At 44.8% G+C, this 26669-nt stretch overlaps 1 protein-coding gene across 1 annotated transcript; it reads left to right on the top strand.

Annotated features, from left to right (window-relative positions):
* Window positions 1–3924: 3924 nt before the first annotated feature.
* LOC146288446 (metabotropic glutamate receptor 5-like) lies at window positions 3925–26314 on the top strand. The gene is made up of 17 exons (XM_084697973.1): window positions 3925–4152; window positions 4475–4608; window positions 5470–5731; window positions 6013–6127; window positions 9413–9662; window positions 13597–13832; window positions 13985–14106; window positions 14185–14309; window positions 14738–14906; window positions 14987–15113; window positions 16873–16990; window positions 19570–19756; window positions 20143–20301; window positions 20505–20630; window positions 21565–21747; window positions 22047–22219; window positions 23372–26314. The coding sequence occupies exons 1-17, from the start codon at window positions 3925–3927 to the stop codon at window positions 24456–24458; spliced, it is 3801 nt and encodes a 1266-aa protein (XP_084554099.1). The 3' UTR covers window positions 24459–26314.
* Window positions 26315–26669: the final 355 nt, after the last annotated feature.

The raw sequence follows: 26669 nt of genomic DNA, 5'->3' as shown, positions 1-26669 counted from the left end.
AGTCACCAAAGGCCACCAACAGCCTTGTGCTCAACTAGTAACAGACTTGCGTTGAAAGTTTTCCCCAGACCCTGTTTCCTCTACGTTTATTTTCTTCCTCCCCCTGTCACCCTCCCTCCACTGGCTAGTCACATGTCTCATAACCCCGGGGTGAAGCTTATTTTATGGCTGGCTGGTTCAGAAAACTAACTAAAATTGGTCGTGCATCCTATCAATTCCGACAAATTACAATCTGGTTTTTAGTGTTGGACACGCTATTTGTTTAGTTTATTCTCGTGCGCATATCATGGCACAACGAGCCGTATCCGATTGGCGTATAATATTAATTTTCTGCGACTTCAGAACAAACAATGAATGATCAGTTCAGAACTTTAGTTATTCTAGAAAGGAAGGATCATGTCATCCCTGTTTGACTTATGTGGGAACACAACCCCTTTGGAATCAATGCTATCAAGTAAAAGCGCATTAATTCTAATTATACAATGTAATATATTTTAGATTGAAGATTTTAAATCATTATGTTTGAGGGTTAAGATCACCTCGTGTCGGGACCATTAAAACAACTTCGTATGCCTACAGCATATGTCACGATGTGGATTAAAGCGCGGCAGATTGCATTCCTATCCTTGGGAATGTAAGTCACAGGATTCCTCTGGGCTGCCGACCGCACTGGCTCTTTTGTTCTGCAAGTGCGTTATCTACTACCACATGTTTAGAACAAAAAGGACACTTTGTTGGCCTTTACAGTCCCTGACAAGTCTTGTCACTTATCCATTTTGTAGAAACAACTATTTATAACCTGACTTAATTAATCAATGTTTTAGAAATGGCTCATATGAAAGCAAAAACCCTCCCAAATTATTTTTAATATACAAAAATAAATTTGCACCCCTGAAGAAAGATTGATCATTTAATGAACACCGAAAGGTCATATTTTGGCAAGACAAATGAACTGCATCCATGCGGTTTGACAATGAGTCATACAATTTATTGATGAAGTCATCAGGAATAGCAAAGAAAGCAGTCTTACATGCCTCCCAGAGTTCATCAAGATTCTTTGGTTGCGTCTTCCATGCTTCCTCTTTCATTCTACCCCAGACATGATCAATGATGTTCACGTCTGGTGACTGGGCTGGCCAGTCCTGGAGCACCTTGATCTTCTTTGCCTTGCTGAACTTTTGATGTAATGATGGAAGTATGTGATGGAGCACCATCCTGCTGCAAAATGTGACCCCTTTTGTGGTTGGGAATGTAAGAGGTAGCTAATACTTTTCGATATTTTAGGCTATTGATATTGCCTTCCACCCCTGAAAATCCTTTGCACACCCCCTTACTGGATGTAACCCCAGACCATGATTTTTCCACCACCAAATTTAAGTTTTCTGGGTGAATCTCGGATCCATGCGCGTTCCAGCAGGTCTCCTGCAATATTTGCGGCAGCTGTGATGTAATTCAACCGAAGATTCATCTGAGAAACCCACCTTCTGCCACTTTTCCAGCGTCCATCCTTTTAGCAGGCTGTGGGCCTTGGCTAATGCCACACGTTTTTTTAATTGCCTTATGTTTAGTGCTGGTTTCTGGGCACCGATTCGACCATGGAGGCCATTTCGAGACAGAATTCTACAAACTGTCCTGGTTGACACAGGGACTTGAGGTGACCAGGCCTGGTGGACCTCTGCTGCAGTGAAAAAGGAGCTGGCCTTGGATATTCGAGCCAACAAACTGTCCTCCCGAGCAGTTGTCATGCAAGGTCTGCCAGACCTAGGCTTGTCAAAAACATGTCCAGTCTCTTCAAATCTTTTTCTTAGTACTTGGCGCTGAGACACATTGAAGGTGTTAGCCACATCAGCAGTGGATCTGGTCTTCAGCCTCTAGATAATCAACGCTCTGGTCTCAGAGTGAATCTTAGGCATGTTGTTAGAAATCAAGATGCAGTTGATGTGAAGGTCTGGGTGTGCTGGGTTCTTTTTATACACACCCACTAATTGATTAATCAATTATTGATCACAGATGAGGCTGTAATCTAGGATTGGGTGCATCATATGACAAGGCGACAAGACTTTTGTCTTACCAAAATCGGACCTTTCTGTGTTCATTAGATGATCAATCTTTCTTCAGTGAAGCAAATTTATTTTAGTATATTAAACATAATTTGGGGGGTTTTAGCTTTCATATGAGCCATTTCTAAAACCAATTTATTAATTAAAAGTCAGGTTATAAGTAGTTGTTTCTACAAAATTGATGTTTCAGGACTTTTGTCAGGGACTGTAATCTATGAAATAACAATTACAGTTAGTTCAACTCCAAAAGTTTGTTACACACATTTTCAAACTTGTCGTTTAAAACACAAATTCCCCCAAGCATTTGCTGTAGGCTATTGGTCAAACCAGAAGGTGGTGCTACAATCAAGCTATCAAGAAGATTTGGAGCGCTTTATCGTGCATATGCGCCTGCAGCTATCGCGTGTTCAACCCCCTCAATCTCCCCGTTGTTGCCATGGTAAAACGTGGATTAACCATGGGTCGTGATATTGGCATCATCTCTCTATAATCGTTGAGATGGGGATATAGGCAATGCAACCTCTATAATTTTCTCAAAATTCTAAATCAACTTGAAACGGTTTCACTTTCACCTCAAGATTCTATGAATTCGTAAATAGGCTACCCTGACTTCAAAATTAGGCTACACATCGACTTTCTTTTGCATATTGACCAGACTATCGTTGAACTCGGCACAGGTCAGTGTTAACTATATTTTGAGAGAAGCCTGAAGTATCAACTTTCTGGGATATCAGCTCTCCATGCAGTGCGTAAAACGGTTCCAAGCGTTCATGTGGGTTTAACACTTGTAACTGCGTCAGATAATTATCAGTCATCCCACAGAAAAACAGGCTCCACCAACTCTCAACAGAAAAGCTTTAACTATCTCTGCAGCCGTTTGTCGATGGATTAGGTGTAACTTCATCCAATTATTCAAGAAAATAATAGCTTTTGAGAGGTACCACGCGAAAGGGTTCAGAAAGCGATTGTTTTTATAATCCAGTGGGAGAAGCAATACGGAAAAGGTAAAGTTGACAAATTTTCCTCAGTACAACAGGTAATCAATGATAATATTGTCAGAGATCTCTTGAAGTATCTTTTAAAACTCGTGCACACCATTGTTATGACGGATGCTTAGATTTGGGGGTTTCTGATATTATTTAAATAGGACAGCTGTTAAAATAAAATGATGAAGTTTCTATTCATTAACGTGTCCACATTCATATTACCGAGGAGTGTAGTTTCTATAGAGGTAAGCTACACCTGCAGCTTTTATCTTTCAAAACCATGGGCAGCGAGTTTCGTTAAATGTCGGTCTTTGTAGAAAGTCTCTACGCGTTTTTCTTATTCGTTTAACGCCCAGGCCAGTTATCTGCCGTAATCCTAGAATCTCTGAAAACAATCGATCAGGTACTTTTTCACGTTGTATTCTTCTGTGATGAAATTCATTTGTATTTGCGTTCCAGACGACATTCGGGGAGCAGACAGAAGATTTTGGCTTCGCTGATATGTTTTGACTTTGGTAGGCATTCAGGACTATTTGAATGAGTCATATCCTACAACAATAGATACGTTTGGTTCATGTCACTATATAATATGGCTTAAATTTAGAGTTGGGCTAACTGAATGTTTCCCTGTCCTCTTCCAGATACATGAAGCAATCTGTGACCCAACACACTCCCCGGTTTTGACAGCGCCTACATTAGAAAGTGTGCCTCTCAGAAATTATTAGCCATATTTGTGTTCCTCAGCACAAGATAAGTCTTTTTAGAAACCTCCACTTGTGTATCTAGATCTCTGGAAACTGAACCCACAACTCTGGCTTTGACAGAATTATGTCTCAATCAACCGATCCATCCCAGTCACATCCCTGAGCAGAAGGAAAATGGGAGAGGGCAGGAGGAGGAATGGGGGGATAGGAAGAGGAGGAGGGTGGTGTGTGTGGGTGCTGCAGGCATTTGTGTTACTAGGAGCAGATCTGAACTTTCTCCAAGACAGAGGTGGGGTTTGGGTCAAAGCCCAGTCCAATGAGAGAAGAGTTCTGGCTCACATCCCTGGTGACATCATCATAGGTGCTCTGTTCTCGGTCCACCACCAGCCCCCTGCCGACAAGGTAAGGTGCAGCACCGTGTGTATGTGTTTACATCAGTGTAATCAAGGCATTTGGGAAAGAAAGGGGGAGATAGACGGTGAAAGAATGCTTTTGTGCATGCATATAGCTGTGTGTATGTGTTTGTATCAATGTAAGCACATTCATTTGTGTAAAAGGGAGAGAGAGGGACAGAGAGGGAGGGAGGAAGATTGCGTAGATGTGTACAAGTGTGTGGTGTGTGTTTACATCAGTGTAAGCAATACATCTGTGCAAGAAAGGGAGAGAGAAAGTAAAAATTAGAAAGATTGCTTGTGCAGATGTATACACAGTGTGTGTGTCCTAGGTCCACGAGCGGAAATGCGGTGCTGTGCGTGAGCAGTATGGCATCCAGAGAGTGGAGGCCATGATGCACACCCTGGACCGCATCAACGCTGACCCTCACATCCTCCCCAACATCACCCTGGGCTGTGAGATCAGGTACACAGCTGCCCTCCTCCCCACCCAGTGTTTCCTCAATGTTGATGTGGCGGCCCGACCACGGTAACATTTCTGCCGCCACGGTATCAGAAATAAGGCTGTAAAGGCCGTCTATCAGCAGTGATTGCTAGAGTGCATGTCGGAGAATAGACATGCAATAGGCACGCGCCACTGTGCGTCCTTGAGAACTGTGAGTCATATAACTTATGTTGTCAGTTCCCTTAAGCCTGTTATTGTATTTGTCCATAGTTCTTGCACATTCAAATTAAGTTAACTGGTGATTTTTGTTGTTTGTATTCTTCTCCTGCTAGCTACATTGCATGTGGCTGTTGATTCGATAGCGATTGCTGAACGCCCTTGCTCACGTTTGTATTTTAGGTGCATTATTATACTGAAGTAGTTACACTGCGGTAAGATGTAAATAGTGGGGTTTTTGTTATTATTATTTACTACAGAATGCTTAGCCTATATGTCAAGATCAAATTAAGCAGACAGTGTACATGTGCTTTTGAGGGGCCTACCTTAATCGATAGGCTAGCCTACTGACCATTTACAATAAGTTGTTATGTCAATTATTAATTGGCAGCATTCATGCCATTTAGAACGTACTTTATGAGTGGAAGGGTGTCTTTAAGTAGCCTAACCTTATTGCTTTAGGGGAAATAGGACGGATATATGTGCAATATTGCATTAGCTATTAGACAGTAGACTATTACATTAACCTGCTCCAAAATATAGTGAACTTCGTTACGGGGGTGTGTGTGTGTGTGGGGGGGGGGGGTTCTTGTTGTTGTCCGGACAGACCTGCCCCCACTGAAAAAAAAATGGCTGTGTGTAAATGGCTGTTGTTGTTTTGGCCAGGGACTCGTGTTGGCACTCCGCTGTGGCCCTGGAGCAGAGCATCGAGTTCATCCGGGACACTCTGGTGTCCAACGAGGAGGAGGAGAGCCTGGGGAAGTGCACAGGGGAGGATGGCCAGTCGCTGGTCCGGGGGAAGAAGCCCATTGTGGGGCTGATTGGACCAGGGTCCAGCTCAGTGGCCATCCAGGTCCAGAACCTTCTCCAGCTGTTCAATATCCCCCAGATAGCCTACTCTGCCACAAGCATGGACCTCAGTGATAAGGTGGGGCTTAGACCACTGTAGACACACACACATACACACTTGTGTACAGTCATACATGCAAATAACTAGAGAGACTGGCATACTATCATACTATCATACTATCATACATACATACATACATACATACATACATACATACATACATATGTAACCACACACACAAACACACACACCTACACACAGACAGATGTACATACAATGTTACCTACACGCACCAAGAAAGATGTACAGGCACGGAGGCAGACACGCCTTCATTCAGTTCCTGTGTTTCTGTACTATAGAGCCTGTATAAGTACTTCATGCGGGTGGTGCCCTCAGACGCCCAGCAGGCCAGAGCCATGGTGGACATCGTGAAGAGGTACAACTGGAGCTACGTGTCTGCCATCCACACCGAGGGTGAGAGCACTACTCCTTCTCCTCCCTGTCACCACGCAAGAGTAGGCTGTTTTCCTCAGAGTGTGAGTGTGTCAGTTAGTGTTGGTGGGTGTGTATGTGTGTGTGTGCGTGTGTCTGGCTGTGTTGTGTGTGTATCTGGGTGTGTGTGTGGGTGTGTCTGGCTGTGTTGTATGGGTGTCTGGGTGTGTATCAGTGTGTGTGGGTGGGTGGGTGTATGTGTGTGTGTGTGTGTGTGTGAGTCTGGGTGTGTGTGTGTGGACGTCTCTGCCACTCTCTCTGCCTCAGCATGAAAAGGTTTGTCCCTGTTTCTGGAATGAAATATTGCCACCAACACACAAAGATATCCAACAGAGTTATCCGGTGATCTGCTATTTTTAGCTATCCAACAGTAACAAATATCTCCTGTATAATGGCAGTTCACAACGATGGTAGGTACTACAGTAGTACCCTAGCAGTGCATAGCAATTATGCACCAGTATGTATATTTATGTTGTGTCACCATGGAGACCAGATTCTATCATTAGAAATGGAGAAAAGCATAGAGATTGAAATCTTGCATGTTTGTGTGTATGATCTAGTTCTCACATTAGCATTGTGTGGACCAGGAAAATGGATATGAGACTGACAATCATTAAGGCTGTATGTTGTGTGTTAAACTGTTTCCGCATGTATGAGTGTGTGTCTGTGTGTGTGTGTGTGCGCGCGCACGTCTCTTGGAAATCTGATAGTCCACAGCTCTCAATAAAAAATCATATGTAATGTCAATTTCAGTCTATTTCATCTACACTGTCCATGTACTAGAACCACTCACACACATTTTATAATCCCTTCAATGTACAGTATGTGAATATTATGTTTCACGAGTTCAGTAATCACACCATAGATTGAATAGATAGCTTTTATTGAAGCAGAGCTGGTAGCAGAGCCAAGCCCGATGGTGGAGGAGGCTGGTAACAGAGCCGGGCCTGGAACGGTTGGTGGAGGCCGGTAGCAGAGCCGGGCCTGGGGTCTGGGCATGGACCCGGGGTGTGGCAGAGAATCCGAGTGGGTCACGGCCGAGTGGCAGCTCAAGCAGATCCCCTGGGAAGCCTGGATAGATGACAGGGAGAAGCAGAGAAGAAAGGGAAGGGTGGGAGCAACATGCTAGCACAGGGACCAGAGGAACGGAAGATACTTAATACAGAACTCTTAATTGACAAAGGGGAGTTTGTTCACATTCATCCGTGCTTTACTGGGCTGATGCCTAATAGTTGATTGGAGACTGGGCTGATGCATATTAGTTTGATTGGAGAAGGAGGAGTCTTGGTGTGCAACCTTCCTCCCGAACTTTAGTTAACCCTTTCAGGCCTTGCTCAATTATGCGCAGAGAGGCAAGCTGTCTGTAACACTGACATCCATTTTTGTGGCATTTTGACTTCATACACACACACACAGGCACACACACACACACAGGCACACACACACACACACAGGCAAACACACTCACACACTGCTGGCACAGTGGCCTAATGACATACTGCTCACAGACCTACACAACGACACACACACACACCCACACCCACACACTGCACGGTAAAAATGTGCACCAGATAGAGAACTGAGGTGAGAAGAGGTATTTAGGGTTGAGGATAAGGACTCAGTAACTGGTCACTATCTGCCTTGTTTAAGGTTTTTATTTCCTGAACAGGCTTTCAGGTAGAAAGCAGAGACTTTTCTTAGTTTTTTGTACATCTCTCTCTCTCTTTCTCTCTCTGTCTCTCTGTCTGTCTGTCTGTCTCTCTCTCTCTCTCACACACACACACACACACTCCCCAGTAAGTGATCAATGGAGAAAATATAATTAAATCCCATGGTAGGTGATATAGTGCTCAAAGGAAAGGCATTTAATTAACAGGCGCCTGCAAACTATAACTGTGAACCAAATTCAGGCAGGGAAAAATAACATTGTAATGTATTTTAATTGGATTGTCAAGCTCAAACCATTGTCACTCCGACAGAAATTAACAGTCTGGTTTAAACAGGATTAAGAAAAAGGCAAGGAACAAACTGGATAATCCCTTCTGTATTGCTACAACGTTCTGGGGATGTACGTTGTGGATTTTGACCCTCTGACCCTCTTGGTTGGTAACTTGTGACCACCTCAAGTGTATCACATGGGCAGCTGTTCAAGGCAGGATGGTTTCATCCGCAGCAACAGGGATGTGTTTGTTGAACACATGACTAAAATGCCAATGTTAGCATCTTTTCAGAAAAGCTTTTTACAAGAAAATAAAGACAAGGCTTTTTTTCTCCTCCCGTGGGTGCTTGTGCAAATACATATGCATGTCACACGCACCTGCATGCACACACACACAGAGAGCTTGGTTCATTGTATTCCTGGGATTTTTTTACCCTGTAAGGTCGTTTACATTTGGTCCGTAGTACTTGTAAGTCTCTCTCCAGCGGGATAAGAATGTAATCCTGTTTGGGTGATAATTCTTCCAAGCAGGAAGGCTAAGCGTTATGACATCCTGGATGACATACTGCCAGTTCAGTGGATGTAACACTGAGCTTTTATAGTTTGATGTAGTGTGTGTGCTCGCACACTCAAATACAAGGAGGAGTAAGCAGTGTAACTGCAAGGGATATAACCTTGTATCTTTCCAACTGAGACACTGAAACCCAATCATGCCCCCAGAGTGCGGATGGATTTCCAACAGAAACGAGGTGACCTGGTTTTCATGGAAACTGGGGAGTCTACCCCTGACAGTTTAGTGAACGGGGACACCACAGATTCTGGGGCAAAGTGTTGGCATTCCACCAGTGTGTGTACATGCGCACGCGGATGTATTTCCAACCAGCATTTCCAAGCATGCGTGTTGCCTAATGTGATCAGTCATCTGATATGTGAACAAAACATCCAATGACATACAATGTGAATGTACAACCTTAAAATATGTGTCATATGTCATATGTCATATGTATCACTAATCAAAACCTCTTGCTCAGTCAATCAATCTGTCTCTTGCTGAGCAGTGGGGAAATTTGTCGGTGAATCGAATAATCAACAATTGGCCTTAGAAAGAATGAGACATCTCATACTAAACAGTACTGTATGCCAATCAGTATAACCTGGCTTTTTCTTGTGTGTGCCTCTGTCTTCCTGTCTGTATGTATGTATGTGTGTGTGTGTGTGTGTGTGTATGTATGCATTTCTGCTTGTCTGTCAGTTTTTTTCTGTTTTTATGTCTGTCTGTCGACCCATCCACCTGTCTGACCCCCTCCCCCTTCCCCCCACTCCCCCAGGTAACTACGGGGAGAGCGGCATGGAGGCCTTCAAGGACATGGCGGCCCGGGAGGGCATCTGCATCGCCCACTCAGACAAGATCTACAGCAACGCGGGCGAGCAGGGCTTCGACAGGCTGCTGGAGAAGCTGCGCGGCCACCTGCCCAAGGCACGCGTGGTGGCCTGCTTCTGCGAGGGCATGACCGTCCGAGGCATCCTGATGGCCATGAGACGCCGCCACCTGGTTGGGGAGTTCTTGCTCGTGGGGAGGTGGGTGGAAGAACGTCGGCGCGCATGCAGACGTACAGGCACGGGCGGAGGTGTCTGCACTGACACAGACACACAAGCTGAGCTGGATACATAGGCACCCGTGCATGGAAACGCACCGATGTTGCGTTCGCCCTCACACACGCTTGCGGAGACGCGTACAGACAGGCACGCTTGCGAGTTGTTTATGCTTTCACATGCACGCACACACACACACACACACAACCAGGACATATGCTGTGTGTTTTACCGTGTACAGAACCAACTGGTTCTTTCACCTCCGGGCTTTCACCATTCAACTTTCTCCACATCTCCAGCACCATCAAAGAGGCTGTATCCATGGTTACTGACTCCATCTTCAACATCACCTTCATGTTCACCATCCTCATCCTCACCCGGTCCTCGTCTCGTCAGCCTTCATCGCCCTCCGTCTCATCTGCAGCAGAGGTCTTCCTGTCAGGTAATTGTCGAAGTTTTCATCTCTCTTTAGAAAACTGTCACACTTTCCGGTGGAACCATCGTCATGACAACTAGCTCAATCGGGTCACGTGAACTTTCCTTTCCAGTTTGTCTAGCAGACACGAGTTTGATGTAGATTTGTTGTTGGCAGATATGTACGGCAATGTGTCGGGTTAGCTAGGTCAGCCACTATAAAACAATAGCAGCCCTTTATTCATTGACAAAGCACTTGTGTTTGACATTGCAGTGTCTGTCCTTTATATTATGCTAAATGAATGTGTCATACTCACTCTTAGCTGGGGGTATGTTGTCTCTGTGTCCGAAAAACAAGATGATGATGAAAATGGAAATGATGAAGATAATTATGATACTGAAGGATTAATACTGCACCATCCCTAAAAATAACCCTTTGTGGAAAATTACAGATTCCTTAAGAGCAGAGAGAGAATTTTTCCTCAAGGCGATTGTCACCATTAGAAATGACATACTATTCATAGGATCCCTTCATTTGGAGTGAAGGATGGTTTGAGGGGGGTTAGAAGGGGGAGATGGAGGAAGGGAGAGAGAGAGAGAGAAAGAGAAAAAATGAGAGGAAGAAAAAATGAATTAAAGATTGGAGTTGTCTCGTGCGTTTCAATCTCCGACAGTATGGCACGCTTTATTTTAAGGTCTCCAGTTTGGTCGTTTCCCTGGAGCTCTCTAAAAGTCTCTTCTCATTAGGAAACACATATGTAGGCTGTCTTCCATCTCTCAAATTTGACAGCAGAGACCATGGACTGACCTTGAACTAAATTCAAGATACTGTATAACCAATCCCGGCCAGCCTATCCAACACTAACCGTATGGCTACAAGCTCAGACACTGCAGGTCTGGACTTATGCGGCACTGACCAGGTTAACAAATGGTTGACCGCTATGAGGACCATTGTTGATATACCAAGGATGTATTTGCCTCTTTGATTGATAAATGTTTATACACTGTTCTGATGTTGAGAGAATTGGAGAGAGAGACTTTGTTCTTTGTGAGTGTGTGTGTGTGTGTGTGCTTGTGTATCATTGTGTTGAGTGTGTGAGAGGAGAGAAGAGACCTGTTCCTTCGGGATATTGAGTTCTGTTTATCTATGCCAGTTCTGAATATTTAAAGGCTGTCTATTTAAGAAAATGATGTCAGGGTCTCAGTACCCGGCTGTGTGTGTGCGTGTGTGCACTCGCACAAACCGAAACTTGTGTATTTGTGTATACAAGCCAAACAAGTGCATAGCACTGGATCGGATTCTGAAAAATGCTGAATGAAACAATCTGCATAGACACACACATTTACCATCCATACTAGTGTCGTCTAACTTGATAACACTTGTTGCTATTATTAAGTGAGACAGAGCTAACGTGCCATGTTCAACCTCTCAGCCCCCCCAAATCATTCACACAGGTCTGCAATTATCTCTCTCTAAAACCACACAGTAGCACCAGAGTCAATGACGGTTTTCACCAGCCCTTGTTTCCTACTGTACGTACCATGTTCCTGAACCAGAGAGTGATTCATGCTGAGCGCTCAAATCCTGTTACCTCGAATGACCTCAAATCCTTCCTTTCTTCCTTTCATCCTTTCTTTCTTCCATCCTTCCTTCCTTCCTTCCTTCCTTCCTTCCTTCCTTCCTTCCTTCCTTCCTTCCTTCCTTCCTTCCTGCCTCCTTTCCTTCCTTCCATGCCTCCTTCTTAACCCTCCCCTTTTATATCTTAACGGAAGTTGCTTAGAGCACAGATCCTCTGTCCTGTACCTGTGGAACCAGAAGGATTGTTAGTATCATGGCAGGTCTGAGTCAGATGAGTCAGCCACTGAGGATTACAGGTGATCACCACCTATCTCCCATCTCCCACCCAAGGATTGACCAGATCAAACATTCATTAATGTAACTTCTGAGGAAAAAATGCTTTAATTGACATTGGTCAGTGTAGCAATGATTTACAATGCTTGCTCTGCAGTACAAGCGCGTTTATGTCCAGAGGCAAAGTGGTATCCTGATGCACATTGCTGTATGGTATGTCTGCTTTCCTATGACAACATTTCCCTAAATAGTTTCTGGCCCATTCCATAATAACAACCCTTATCCCTGTTTCCTCATATAGTGCACTTCACAGCTCTCCACTCACCTCTTAGAGCTACGAGTTGGCATGAAAGTTGATAGTTGCAGAACTGTAGGTGGTTAAACAGGAGGCTGTGTGTTTGTGTGTGTATGTGTGCGTGTGTGTGTTTGCATGCGTGTGTGTCAGTGCCGTAGGTGGATCGGGAGCAGCGAGCTGCCCTTCTCAGGTCAGTGTGTGGGCTCTGCGGCTCTCCAACACGCCGACAAGTGATTCAACGCATCCACCACCACGGCTCCTCTCTCTCTCTCTCTCTCTCTCTCTCTCTCTCTCTCTCTCTCTCTCTCTCTCTCTCTCTCTCTCTCTCTCTCTCTCTCTCTCTCGCCCTCCATCTCTCCTTCTCCCTGTCTCTCCCTCTCTCTTTCTGTGTCTGTTTCTTTCTCTCCCTCTCTCTCTCTCCCTCTTTTACTTTCTCTGTCTCCTTCTCTCCCTCTCTCTCTCTCTCTCCTTCTCTCTCTCTCTTTCTCCCTCTTCCTCTATCTCATTTTTCACATCCATCGCTCGCTTTTCATTCCCATTCCTCCCCCCGCGCTCCCCCTGAAAAGATGTGTTACGAAAGCCTCTCCTCTCCCTCACCCAGGGGGATGGAGCCTCACACAAAGCCCACCCACACAGGCTGTTGTGTAACGCGAGCTCTGCTGGGTTATCTAAGTTCCCTGACAGGCTGGTACTGTACACGCCGCCGTCATGTTGACGTCCGATGCAGGAAGTTGGGGGGGGGGGGGGGGGGGGGGCATCCAGACGCATGTGGAGATAATTGTCACTGTCTGGTGTCCTAACAGAGGAACGGCTCGATGTCTAGACCCCGACGTCTCTCCTGAGAGCACCAGAAATGCAGTGTGGGCCGCTTTGAGAGTATTTTAAATGGACAAGTGACTGTTCTGTAATCCTAGATTTGAGAGCATAACTATCCACAAGATTGTTTGGATTTTGGCTGTTAGACACCTACCTGTAGGTGTCTGTGTGTGTGCATCATACTGGCTTTCTCTGTCTCCTCCCCCTATTGATGTTTATTTTTGAGGCTTTAGCCAAAGGCAACCTTAAAAAATAAGTATGTGTTTATTTATGGGTTGAAAAAATGTTTGAAGGTGAACGTTAGAAAGAGCAACACAATGTAGTTCAGCTTGACTGCTCTGAGCTAACACTTCCTGTCTCTGTCTCTCCCTTTCTCCCTTTCTCTGTCTCTTTGTGTTTCTATCTCTATTTCTGACTACCAATCATGTCTCTCTCCCTCTCTCCATCCCTCATTTCTCCTCCTCTCCTTCTCCCACTCACACCTTCCTTCCACTCCTCCCTCACCCACTCCCCTCCTCCCTCCCACTTCCTCCCCTCCACAGTGACGGCTGGGCAGACAGGTATGATGTGACAGACGGCTACCAGCGCGAGGCCGCGGGGGGGATCACCATCAAGCTCAAGTCGGCCTACGTGACTTGGTTCGACAACTACTACCTCAACTTGACGCCGGAGGTGAACGTACGCAACCCCTGGTTCCCGGAGTTCTGGCAGCATCGCTTCCAGTGCCGACTGAAGGGACATCCTCAGGAGAGCAGCAAGTTCAACCGTACCTGTAACAGTGAGTCCACACACACACACAAAAAACACACACATATACACACATTGTACAGTTGGTACACCAATGCATACACTCAGACCCCATTGTCATGTTATACAATATAAACACTGTTCCGTAAAGAGTTTTGTGTGTGTGTGTGTGTGTGTGTACAGAAATTGAGTCTTTACGTCACCAGTATGCCCAGGATACTAAGATGGGTTTCGTCATCAATGCGATCTACTCTATGGCATATGGACTTCATACCATGCAGCAAGCACTCTGCCCTGGGTACAAGGTGGGTGCCACCTTGAGTGTAGAGTGTTTGTGAGAGTGTGAGTGTGTGTGTTTACTCTGCTCTCTCCCCGGCCCCTAGGGTCTGTGTGAAGCCATGCGGCCCATCGACGGACGTAAGCTGCTGGACTTCCTGATGAGCACCAACTTCACTGGTGTGTCAGGAGAGATCATCCACTTTGACCAGAATGGAGACTCACCTGGCAGGTGAGGGATACACACACAGACAGACAGAATGACCGACAAAATGACAGAAAGGCACACAGATGAACAGACAGACAGAATGACAGATAGAATGACAGCCAGACAAACAGACAGAATGACAGACAGACAGACAGACAGACAGACAGACAGACAGAATGACAGACAAACAGACAGACTAATGGACAGACAGACATGCATACTGACAAACAGATAATGCAATTGTTGACAGATTAAGGCATGTGACATTGGGACGCTCACTGCGCTACAATGATTAACCATTGTCACACTGTTAGAACTGTGCATTCCTTGATTATCTGCTGCCCCTACTTACGTGCACTTTAGTATGTTCCTTTAGGTAAAAGCGCCTGCTAAATGAATACATATAGATGATGTGTATGTGTGGGTGTGGATGTTCACGCGGATGTCTGCAGATATGAGATCATGAACTTCAAGCACATGGGAGAGGAGCAGTACAGTTACATCCACGTGGGCAGCTGGGACCAGGGAGGCCTCAGGATGGACGACGAGGAGATCTGGACCAACAACAACACCATCATCCAGTCAGTCTGCTCTGAACCCTGTCTGAAGGCCCAGATCAAGGTCAGGAGACCACCCAGAGACCAAATATGATCACGGCCTAACAGGAGGAGGGATGATGATCGTGTGTGTGTGTTGCCTAGGTGATCCGTAAGGGCGAGGTGAGCTGCTGTTGGACATGCACGCCGTGCAAGGAGAACGAGTACGTGTTTGACGAGTACACGTGTCGCGCCTGTGACCTGGGCGCCTGGCCGACAGATGACCTCACAGGTGCGCGGTGCCGCTCTCTTCTCTCTCTCTCTCTCTCTCTCTCTCTCTCTCTCTCTCTCTCTCTCTCTCTCTCTTTCTCTCTCTCTCTCTCTTTCCTGTTTTGCTCTCTTTCTCACCATCCCCCCAAACCTTCTCTCTCTTTGTTTGGCTCCTTCTCTCTTTCTCTCTCTTCCACCAACTTCTCTCTCATTTTTTTCTCCCCCTCTCCCTCTCTCCAAAACTTCCTTCTCTATCTATATCCCTCTCCCTCTCGCTTCCTCCCCCCCCCAACATCGCTTTTCCCCTCTCTCTCTTACCCTTAATTTCTGTGAGGTTAGCACTATGGAACTATGGAGTTGGAATGTGGGTCAGAGAGGCAGAGAAGGACAATGTGGCACAGAACACACCAGGGGTTTATCCAACACACTGACACACACACACACACAAACACACACACAGTTAAACACAGCCACACACACTGAGATACAATCACACATGCACACACACAATGCAGTTTTGATGATAAAAACAGCACTAATTTACAGTTTTTCACAATTGCTAAGACAGTAAACCCCATTATCTGAATCAAATGTTCAGTGAACTAAACCAATTTGTCAAATCAGACACTCTTTTAGCAAAATGCAAAATGGTAAACACAAGTGGCAAACAGTAAACACAACTACAACACAGTTGTCATCTGTAAAACACAATGACTTAAAATTGTTCACACTTGTTTCTAATGCTGGTTTGGGACAATGTCAGTTTTCACCGTGGTGTCCAAATACAAGAATAGTTCAACATCAACCAGCATTTTTTATTGTAAATGGTTGCCTTCCATCATACAGCCCTTTTCTCAACCCAAATGAAGAGTTTTTCTCTGTGTGGTGGTGGAAGTTGTATGACTAAAACGCATATACCAGGGTAAGTCTCCTGCAGTCAGTGGAATTGGCCTGTGGTGACATAGGTGTGGAGTGTTTTCATGGCTGGATCCAGCACACCAGAGGGTTTTTCTTTGTTCTTTGTTGACAGTACTAAGTTGTGTAATATTTTCAAATCAAACCAAATGTACAGTATTTTTATAGCCCTTTTTACAAGCAATGTCACAGAGGGCTTTACATACGCCCATAGAACTGCCCCTCAACCAACCTCAACCCTGAAGGAAAACTCTCAGAACAACTCACTAGAGGAGAAAAAAATGCAAGAAACCTTGGAAGGAGCAATTCAGTGAGGGATCCCCTCCTCCAGAGATGGTTGGCAAAAGAAAGGTGCAGAACACAGGCTAAACATAGTCATACGTCAGGAAAGTGTCAATGGGTGTTGAAACACCAAAATTTAGTGTTTCAAAAACCCCAAATGCATTTTCTTTATTGCTACGTGAATGCATTTACTGTTTATACATGAACAAATTTGTCGTTACAAATAACTACATGGCCTGGCTTCTGTGTTCTCCATTTTTTTGTGTTGTGTCTAATGATTGCTCCATAGTGTTTATATATTGATTGGTTGTGTTTATGATCTGAAAGCATAGTTTGATTTTGAACACAGGTTACATGGTTTAGGAGCGAGTGTTTGATTTTGCCAGAAGAGTCAGAGATTTGGGAAATTGAGTTTGAATATTTGGTTTTGTGTTTACAGTTTTGAGAAATTGATTGACTGTTGTAATGTGTTTTAGCAATTGTGAAAAACCAACATTTGCCACATTCTCTCCTCTGATCCCTCTCTCCCTTTTCTCCCTTTCTTTTTTATTTCCCTCTCTCTATCCTCCCTTGCCCCCCCTCAGGTTGTGAGCCTATCCCGGTACAGTATGTGCGCTGGGGGGACCCAGAGCCAATCGCTGCGGTGGTCTTTGCTTGTCTGGGTCTCATGGCAACACTCTTCGTCACCTCCATCTTCATCAAGTAACCCCGCCCTCTGTTCTTCAATCACGTGTCCTTATTTGTTCATTCAAATATATGTATGGATGTACAGAAGTCTTGTGCAGATCTAGACATAAATGGGTGTCGGTTTACACGTGTGTCAGTGCATGTGCGTGTGTGTTTTAGGGCATGTGTGTTTGTTTGCGTTTGTTTGTACACCTGTATGCATCTCATGACATGACATATTTAGTGCAATTACTATCACTGTAAATGCATTTGACATATCTTGATATACAGTGTAAAATAGACATAATAACGTAATCAAATGAGGCAATTTAAGTCAAACAAGTCACAACTAGAGAGGGTACAATTTCTGGGGATATTGTGTGGTGTGTTTGCGTCGGGTGCTGAGGGGTCTGTTTTGTTCCTTAAATTTTACCACTGATATTTCTGTATATTATAGTGTGTGCACACTTTTTATTTATGAAGATGGCATAGTTTAAAAAGCATACATTTGTTGCTGCTCATTTACACTTGAAAATGCTAAGAATGAAGTGCAGAATGAAACAGGGTTCTCTTGTCATTTCCCTTAGTGCAAGAGGGAATGGTGATACATAACATTTACATTTATTCATTTAGCTTTTATCCAAAGCGACTTCCAAGAGAAAGCTTTACAAAAGTGCATATGTCACTGATCATAACAACGAGACAGCCAAAACATGAAGCATACATTGGTAAAAAACAAATAAGTGCCAAAGAACCTCAAAAAGTGCAAGAGAGTACCTGTAGAAAAGTAATCAACGGTGAAATATTTCACAGCGAGTACAATAATTTAAATCCGTTACAACTAACCAACAACAGCAACAAGTCTCTCAATAAGAGTCATTGTGATCCTGGAGGAAACTAGCATCAGGTCCAGCAAATCATTCCTAAGTACTATTGTACTCCCGGAACAAGTGCGTCTTAAGCCTTTTCTTGAAGGTGGGAAGACAGTCAGCGTCTGATGGAGGTGGGGAGTTGATTCCACCATTGGGGGGCCAGACAGGAGAAGAGCTTGTGTTTGGACCAGGTGCTCTTGAGCGGCGGGACCACCAGATGGTTGTCAGAAGAAGACCGTAGGTGGCGGGTGGGGGTGTAAGGCTGGAGGAGAAACTTGATGTAGTCGGGTGCAGTCCCGTTCACTGCTCGGAAGATGCTATGTTACAGCCTCATGTCACACTGGTGACACAGTTTAAATTGCAGGTTCTGATACTTGGGCTACAGTTACACCAGTCAAGAGACAGAGGACAATATGGTCCAACAAATCCAACCTGATAAAATGTACAACAGTAAAAACGTAGTGTCTTTCTGTCTTTTAAAAACCTAGGAGGGGTGTCTCTCGTAGTGGTCCTATACTCTATCCATATTATACCGCTCCGTTCCGCCGTAGCCCACCTCTTCCGACGCACGGAGCGAGCCCCCTTTAGGCGTCAGCAGTCGAGCCGTAGATACAGGGGGCGGTACAGTAGGGGGTCAGAGGGGGGTCAGTGGAAGACGCAATTAGGAGTGATAGGCTGCGTCACTGTCAGCTGGGGAGTTTGCTCCCCCCATCCTTGTTGTCTCCAAACATTGCATTGCACACATCATAATATAACCGCACACAAATGATACCATGCAATAGTCACAGCAAACAATATGAAATCACCACCGCAAACAAAAATATCTCAAATCATATTCAAACCCAACTAATATTAACTCACTGATGTTTTTCATCAAAACCAAGAAATTGGGCAATCCTGTGTAAAAAGAGACCTAACCTATATGTAACAACGTTGTCACGGGCAGAATTTCAGATAGAATTGCTATTCAAACAATCATCTGCAAACTGAATCTGCCAAAAAAATGTAAATATGCTTGAAATGTAATTTTGGAAAACTGGCTAATATAACAAGTTTACTGGAAACGATCATTGTCAGTAACAATGTCCCTGTCTGAAGAGACTCGGGGCTCATGTGACCGGCTATACAGAGTATCCTCGTTGAAAGTAGTGATGGGTCATTTGTGAACAAGTCAGCTCAAAGAGCCGGTTCTTATAGGTGAACGGTGAGAGCTGGCTCGTATATCAGAAGTGCCAGATCTATTTATGTAGCCTATATGTATATATATATATATATATATATATATATATATATATATATATATATATATATATATATATTTATATTAGTAGGCTGTTTTAACACCAATAATAGTCAAACTATCGCAAACTGAATTATTGAAAATAATTAAGAGCCATTTGGGAACAGAGCCAGCTGTTTTTGGTGAGCTCAGCCAAACAAGCCGGCTCACTGAAAAGAGCCAGAATGCCCATCAATAGTTGTAAGTAGGAAAAAGTACATTCAACTTTGTCAGCTTCTCTATAAAGTCTACAAAGACTTTTAAAATTAAGCCTAAAGCCATGCCAAAGGCAAGCACACCCAAATAAATATATATGAAAGAGAATGTAGATTTTGCCTTGCCAAAGGCACACACACCCAATAATACATGAATTTGTTTACACATGTTCAGAATCAAGGTTATGGCCAAGTAGGTTTTCACGGCTGGTGTGTGTGCGCGCCTGTGGATGCTGTGTGTATGTCTAGGTTCTGGGACACTCCGGTGGTGAAGTCGTCCAGCCGGGAGCTGTGCTACATCATCCTGGCTGGGATCTGTCTGGGCTACCTGTGCACCTTCAGCCTGATCGCCAAGCCCCACGTGGTCCACTGCTACCTGCAGCGTCTGGGAATTGGCCTCTCCCCAGCCATGAGCTACTCTGCCCTGGTCACCAAGGTAGGGGGCCTAGGAGGTGCTAATGTCTCAGGAAAAAGAAGGTTCTAGATGGATTCTTCCTGAGGGGGAAGACATCCTGATAAATTATTTACAGAGTTTTTGTATTTTGGAGAGTGTAGGATACAGGGAGCAGTAGAGTCACCCATTAATCATTATATATAATAATTATTAATCTGGAAATTAAGATTAATGCTACAGGCTTTTGACCGTAAAACTGCCCATGGATGTCGGTGGGCTAACAATGCCACAAACTGAATGCCCAGTATTCTTCAGATCGACTCTCAACAAACGCAATATCTGGGTTCTAGTTTAAGTGTCCTCCAACAACTGTTAAAGATGTTGTTGGAGACTGTTGTGGATAACTTCCTTGTTGTTGTTGGCCCCAGACCAACCGTATAGCACGTATCCTGGCCGGCAGCAAGAAGAAGATCTGCACCAAGAAGCCTCGCTTCATGTCGGCCGCAGCCCAGCTGGTCATTGCCTTCCTGCTCATCCTGCTGCAGCTGGGCATCATCGTGGCTCTCTTTATCATGGAGCCGCCACAGGTAGGGAATGTGTGTGTGTGATGATGTAAAAGTGTGTGAAGGTGTGACCCACCTGAGTGTGCGTTTGTGTATGGGATTGTTTGTCAGTCTTTGTCTGTGCCCCGTATTGGTGGTTTGCTTGTGTGCGTGAAGTAGGACTGGATCTCTAGGGATCTCTGTGGGGATAGAGGGCTATTCCTAGTGCGTGCTTTCTTTCCCTCCAGGTAATCTATGACTACCCCAGTATCCGAGAGGTGCACCTGATCTGTAACATGACCACGTTGGGGGTGGTGGCTCCTCTGGGCTACAACGGCCTGCTGATCCTCAGCTGCACCTTCTACGCCTTCAAGGTGCTCTGCTGCACTACACCCACACACACACACAGCACAGACTGTCACAGTGAATAATACACCGCGCTGGGATAGCATCAGTGTTGGGGGTAACGCGTTATGTAAAAAACATGTTACATAATATTATTACTTAAGTGAGTAACGAAGTAATGTAACGCGTTACTTTTTGACATTGAGTAATATTATTACAGTTACTTATTTAAGTAACTTGGGTTACTTGTTCAAGTTACTGCATGGATTCAACAAAATAGCCTTATAAATACAGACTGTTGCCTAAAGGACACTTTCTGAGCGCAGTGACCTGCTGTTTGCCTTTGATTCATGCTGCAGGCAAACACAACAGCAATCATGGCAGCAGAATGCGTTTTCGGCGTGGAAATATTCACACTATTTCGCTTTCATTGAAGATATTGGAAAAAACATTAAGGTGAAATGCAAACTGTGCCCCAACAAAATATTATGTACTGCCAAAAACAGCACTTCAAACTTCTCGATAGTGTCCAAAGAGAAATGAAGCTGAAAGCTAACAAAAAATCTACTTTAAACCATAAGAGATGGCTACCCATTTCCACAACTCGCTACTAACAGTAATATAATAAATAATATTACTTTATACAGAAAATAATAATGTAACTTAATCACACTACTCTTACTGAACAATAATAAGTAATAACTAATATATTACTTTTTTGAGTAACTTCCCCAACACTGGATAGCATTCCTCCTGCTGTCAGCACATTCTTTTTCTTCTTATTCCATTCTCTCTCTCTGTCTCTTTCTTTTTCTGTGACCTTTTACTGCTCTCTCTTCCCTAAAACTCACTTTTCAGTCTTTTTCAGTCTTTTTTTCCCCTTTTTCTCTTTCCAGTCTCTCGTGCTCTCTTCATTACTCCTCTTTTCTCTCTTCCTCTTTGCCCCCCCTGTATTTTTCACAGACTCGAAACGTGCCCGCCAACTTCAACGAGGCCAAGTACATAGCCTTCACCATGTACACCACCTGCATCATCTGGCTGGCATTCGTGCCCATCTACTTTGGCTCCAACTACAAGATCATCACCATGTGCTTCAGTGTCAGCCTGAGTGCCACCGTGGCCCTGTGCTGCATGTTCGCCCCCAAGGTTAGCCTTCAGCATTGCCTTTGACATCATCCTGTGAATGTTGACGTGTTGGTCATTCTTTTTGTTGTGGTTGTCGTCACCATCATCTTCGCCAACCTCATCTTTGCACCACTTCGGTCTTTCTCATCAACCTCCTTATCATCCTTACGACAGTTACCAACATTGGTATCTTCATCATCACCATCACCACAGCCGTCATCTTCACCATAATCCTCCTCTCCATCCTAATCATCCCCATCATAGGGTCTGCGCTGTGGTTGCAGAGAAACAGGGTTTTGCTGTTTCCTGTCTGTTTGCAGGTGTACATCATGCTGGCCAAACCGGAGAAGAACGTGCGCAGTGCCTTCACCACCTCCACCGTAGTGCGCATGCACGTGGGCGACTCCAAGAACGCCACCAATGTTGCCAAGCCCAAGGCCACTAGCAGCATGACCAACTTCTTCAGGCGACGGGGCTCTGGGCAAGACATCAGGTAGGGCTTGTGAAGGTGATGGGAGAGACTTGGGGGGGTGCTTGGTGGAGTCCAGCAGATGGACTTTACAGCTGGCAGGCTGGGATGTGAGTGCAGTGGTTTGTCAGTCTGTGCTGCCCATCTCACAGTACAATTTTCCATTGAAACTTCACTCGACTTTCTAGTCCATTATACCGGCCAATCAACTTACTCAAAAGAATGTAATAAGGAATTTAGACCAGAGTCCTGACATAGACAGATGCTATTCTAGAGCACATTAGCATGGCTATTAAGACTACCTCAGAGAGTTCTCTCAGCGGAATCCATTAGCTGACGGAGCAGGTGAAGCTAGCAGTATGAAGACTTTCCCCAGAGCTGAGAGCAGGCTTTTGCATTTGGGTTGACTGTTCCCTCGGGAGACTAAGGCCCTTGAAGTGGTGCTCTGAGAATTCTCTTTCCAGGGAAGGCGGGAGAGAGATGGAGAGAGTATATACAGAGAAAGAGAGCGAGAAAGAGAGAGAAAGGAAGAGGCCACAGATTGAAGGAGAGGGATGTGAGCGGTAAGAAGGAGAGGAGTGGAGGAGGAGATTTGAGGGAGAACAACCGGGGGAGGTAATAATTAGGTCCCTGAACCCCTGGACGAATGGGCGGGATTTCCCAGCTGTCAGTCACCCATTGATGTGTCTGTTTGATGTGTTGGTAGAGAAACATCGTAATTCTGTTCTTTGATATGTATATAGCTCTGGTCCTTTCTTCTCCAGTGGAAAACCTCCTCACAAAGGGTATTTGAAATGCAGCTAACGAAATGCTGTGTCAAAATCGTTAATTGTTGTCTTTATATGGCTTCTGGTCTCTATGGTCAATTGAGCACAATAAGATATGTCTGTTTTATGGATAGGTACAATCAGTTGTAAAAACCTGGAGAACCTGATACAGTCTTTATAACACCATTACCATATAACACTGTGGTCCTCGATTGATGAGAACCAACTTGAGAAATACCTCTGAGAACCTTTTAAAATCCTTGAAGAACCCTTTCGGTTCCAGGTACATGACCTAAAACCCTTTTGTGACCCTGTTTGTATACAGCCTAAATGACTTGTAGACAGGGTGTAGCATTGATGCTTCCCTCTCCACCTACCTTTTCCCCCGTTGACATTTTCTGTCCGTCAGCTCCAACGGGAAGTCGGTGACGTGGGCCCAGAACGAGCGTGGCTACAGGCCCAACCTGTGGAAGAGGATCTCTATCCACATCAAGAAGAAGGAGGAGGTCAACCAGACAGCCATAATCAAGCCCTTCTCCAAGGGAGCCGATGTCCCGCCTGACACTGGGTTCAAGGTGGAGTACGAGGAGGCACAGCAGGGGGCGGAGAGCTACCCCCCTGCTGGATACAATGCCAGCACCTCCCCCGGTGTCAACCTGCCCACCGTCAGCCAGCGGGTGACGTGTCCTGGGGGTAGCCAGATTGGGAGTGAGGGGGAGGATGCACTGAAGCACCCTCCCTATTTTTCAGAGCTCTCGCAGCGTGCTGGCAGTAGGGGAGCTGGAATGACGGGAGTTGGGTCTCTTAGCCATGGGGTTGGTGTGGGAGCGGGGGCTGTTAGTCGTGGGATGAGTGTGGGAGCTGGGGGTGCTATGAACGTGGGGGAGATGGCTGTTGGGGTTGGTGTCATCGGGAACCAGCCGCAGGGCTCCACCATCATGGACCAGATCAGCTGTGTGGTTAACCGTTTCACCGCCAACATCAGCGAGCTCAACAACATGATGCTGCCAGGTTCTCCACCAGGGGGCGCCTCTGTCGCCCCTGCTCCTGCCCCCACTTCCCTGCCCCCTGGAGGTGGCCCTGCCTCCTCCCGCTCCCCTCCCTACTGCCTGCCCAAGCCCGGCCGCCCTCTGCCCTCCACCGTCACCACCTATGCTGAGGTAGCCACCGTCAATGCCTCCTGTGGAAACCGCTTGGTGGGCGGAGTTTACGAACATGTGGGCGGGGCCAACGGGAGTAGCAGGGCATCGCCGGGTGGTCTGACAGACAGCATCGGGGGGATGTCCCGTTTCTCGGCCATGAGGACCGCAGATCTGCTGGAGGAGCTGGCCGCCTTGAGTCCCCCGTCCCCGTTTAGAGACTCGTCTCTGGGCTCCACCAACGGCTCTCCCCCCTCCCTCTCCTTGGCCTCGGAGGCAACCATGTGCGAGCCCTGCGACAACAAGTACGATCGGCTGGTACTCAGACACTACAGCCAGAGCTCATCTTCTCTGTAGACTCTCCCTCTCTTTGTTCTGTTCACGGTTTCTATCTCTCACGTCTCCAGTTCCTTCTCCCTGAACACTGAAAAACTCTGCCTTCAAAATGGACTCAATTGGGAGAATATATTATAGGCCATTTGTCAACATGAAGATGGATTGTGTTAGCTACGTGTAACTTTTTTCTATTTTGACCTCTAGTTGTGTTGTTAAAGACAGAGGGTGGAGTGATTTGACTACTCATGCTGTACTTGGAAACAGACTTTTCAAATACTTTGTATATTTAAAAAATCTCCTATTCTACCCACTAGGTCAAACCCCAAAAGTTACTACCAAACTCCCTCTTCACCAATGAGAACTCTTCTTACTCACTGCCTCAAACACTGCTAGGAGAGGGAGGGTACTCTGGGGTTGGAGGTCAAACATGAGCCATATCTGGTGTTTTTCGCTACAAAGCCGTATTGTTAGAACACCACAGACAGACTTTATGCAATCTACCTTTCCTTGTTAACCTGGCATTTTACACTAACACAACATTGATGGTCGAGTTTCAACAAGGCTCATTCTTTTTGTCACCCATTAGTGTGATGTGTACAGAATGACACCAGTCACTCTTCAGAACTTTGGATGTTAATCTTGGTCGGTTATGCTTGGAGGTTGATGTGATGGTACTAGTGTGGTAGGCTTTGTGGTGTCCTGGGTTAACTTCGCCCAAGACAGTGGCACATGCCCCACACAGAATGTGGTAGAACCCATCATGCCTCTTCTCTCTATCTTTTTGATGTGACTTATTCAATTCAGTAGCTGAATGTACAGTTATCTAATCACTTTGAAACCACATGGACCAAAACAACCTTCCATCTCAGGATGAGTTCTTGACCAAAATACTCAGACGTGAACTGCTTTGAATTACTGATTTTGTGTGCTACTAAATGCTGGCAAAACGTTATCCTGACTTGCATGATTGTGAGGCCTTTTTGGAGTTAAGTGGTATTTGTTATATTCTTCGCTTTTTAAACAGATATTCAGATTTGTTTCTATAACCAATATTTGATTTTTAAAGGAACAGATAGGTACAGGCTGTGTTTTTGTGCAGATTTTATTAAATGTTTTCTATTTAGTGGCTCTTAACCCTTGGAATAACCTTGCCAGTTTGTAATATTATGAGAAAACCTCCACTAAAAAACATATGTGAACTTTTTGCAAACTGTGAATTTTGAAAGGAAAAAGAATATCATGATGTGCCAATGAGAGATATGCTTGAAGTCTCCTTTTTTGCTAAAATTCTCTTTTTACTAAAAGTACTTTCTAATCCATATGTTCATTTTGAAATATTAAGTATGATTGAAAAGCATTGAGAGCAATACAACACAGACATTTCTCTTCAAGGGGCCAAATTATCAAACGTAAGTGGCCAAGCTTACCTTTTAAGACACACTTTTGGTTGCTCCTGATGGATTCCTGTCTGTATTCATGGCTGAGGCAATGTTTGCATCACCTATTCTGTGCAATATTTGTATTGGATAGGAGTGAAACGTTAGTTCCATGTTTGCATGCATTTCAGTGCCAATAGCAGATATCTATGTGCATATATTCAGTCAATATCTTTTGAAGGTCTAATCTATCTACCTTTCTGTTTATCTGCCTTTCTGACCAACAGAGATTAGAATATAACTAATCAAAACTGTCATGTTTGATGTTGTATATTTTTTTCTACATATTTCTTTCTATAAGGCAAAATGGTATTTGTAAAATCAATACTGGATTATGTGCAGTGCAGTAACATGTAGGTTTACTGGAAGGCTACTTACACTTGTGTTCTTATTATGAAAATGATGTGTCATGATTTTACTACACAAGGCTTAATAAATGTAATTTAAAAAGTGTCCAGGGCAAGTAGTTATACCTCAGAGTGTGAAGTGACTTTATTTCTCTCTTCTTTCATCTCTTCTTTCTTCTTTCATTTCATTCTCTCTCTCTCTCTCTCTCTCTCTCTCTCTCTCTCTCTCTCTCTCTCTCTCTCTCTCTCTCTCTCTCTCTCTCTCTCTCTCTCTCTCTCTCTCTCTCTGTGTATGTCCATCCTCCAGGACATGCTCTGACCTGAGAGCTCCAAATAAATCTTCATAATTACATGAGCCCACAAGTTTAATTATCTTTATCAAATGTAATTTTCAGAGTTTTTACCGACGAGATATACCTTTAGCAGAGCCTCATAATGTGTGCACATAA

Source organism: Hypomesus nipponensis, chromosome 5 (genome assembly GCF_054491055.1).
Source record: "Hypomesus nipponensis isolate SF chromosome 5, ASM5449105v1, whole genome shotgun sequence".
In the NCBI taxonomy this organism is placed as follows: domain Eukaryota; kingdom Metazoa; phylum Chordata; class Actinopteri; order Osmeriformes; family Osmeridae; genus Hypomesus; species Hypomesus nipponensis.
Note: the sequence above shows the minus strand (reverse complement) of the source record. Positions and strands in the feature narration are given on the sequence as shown.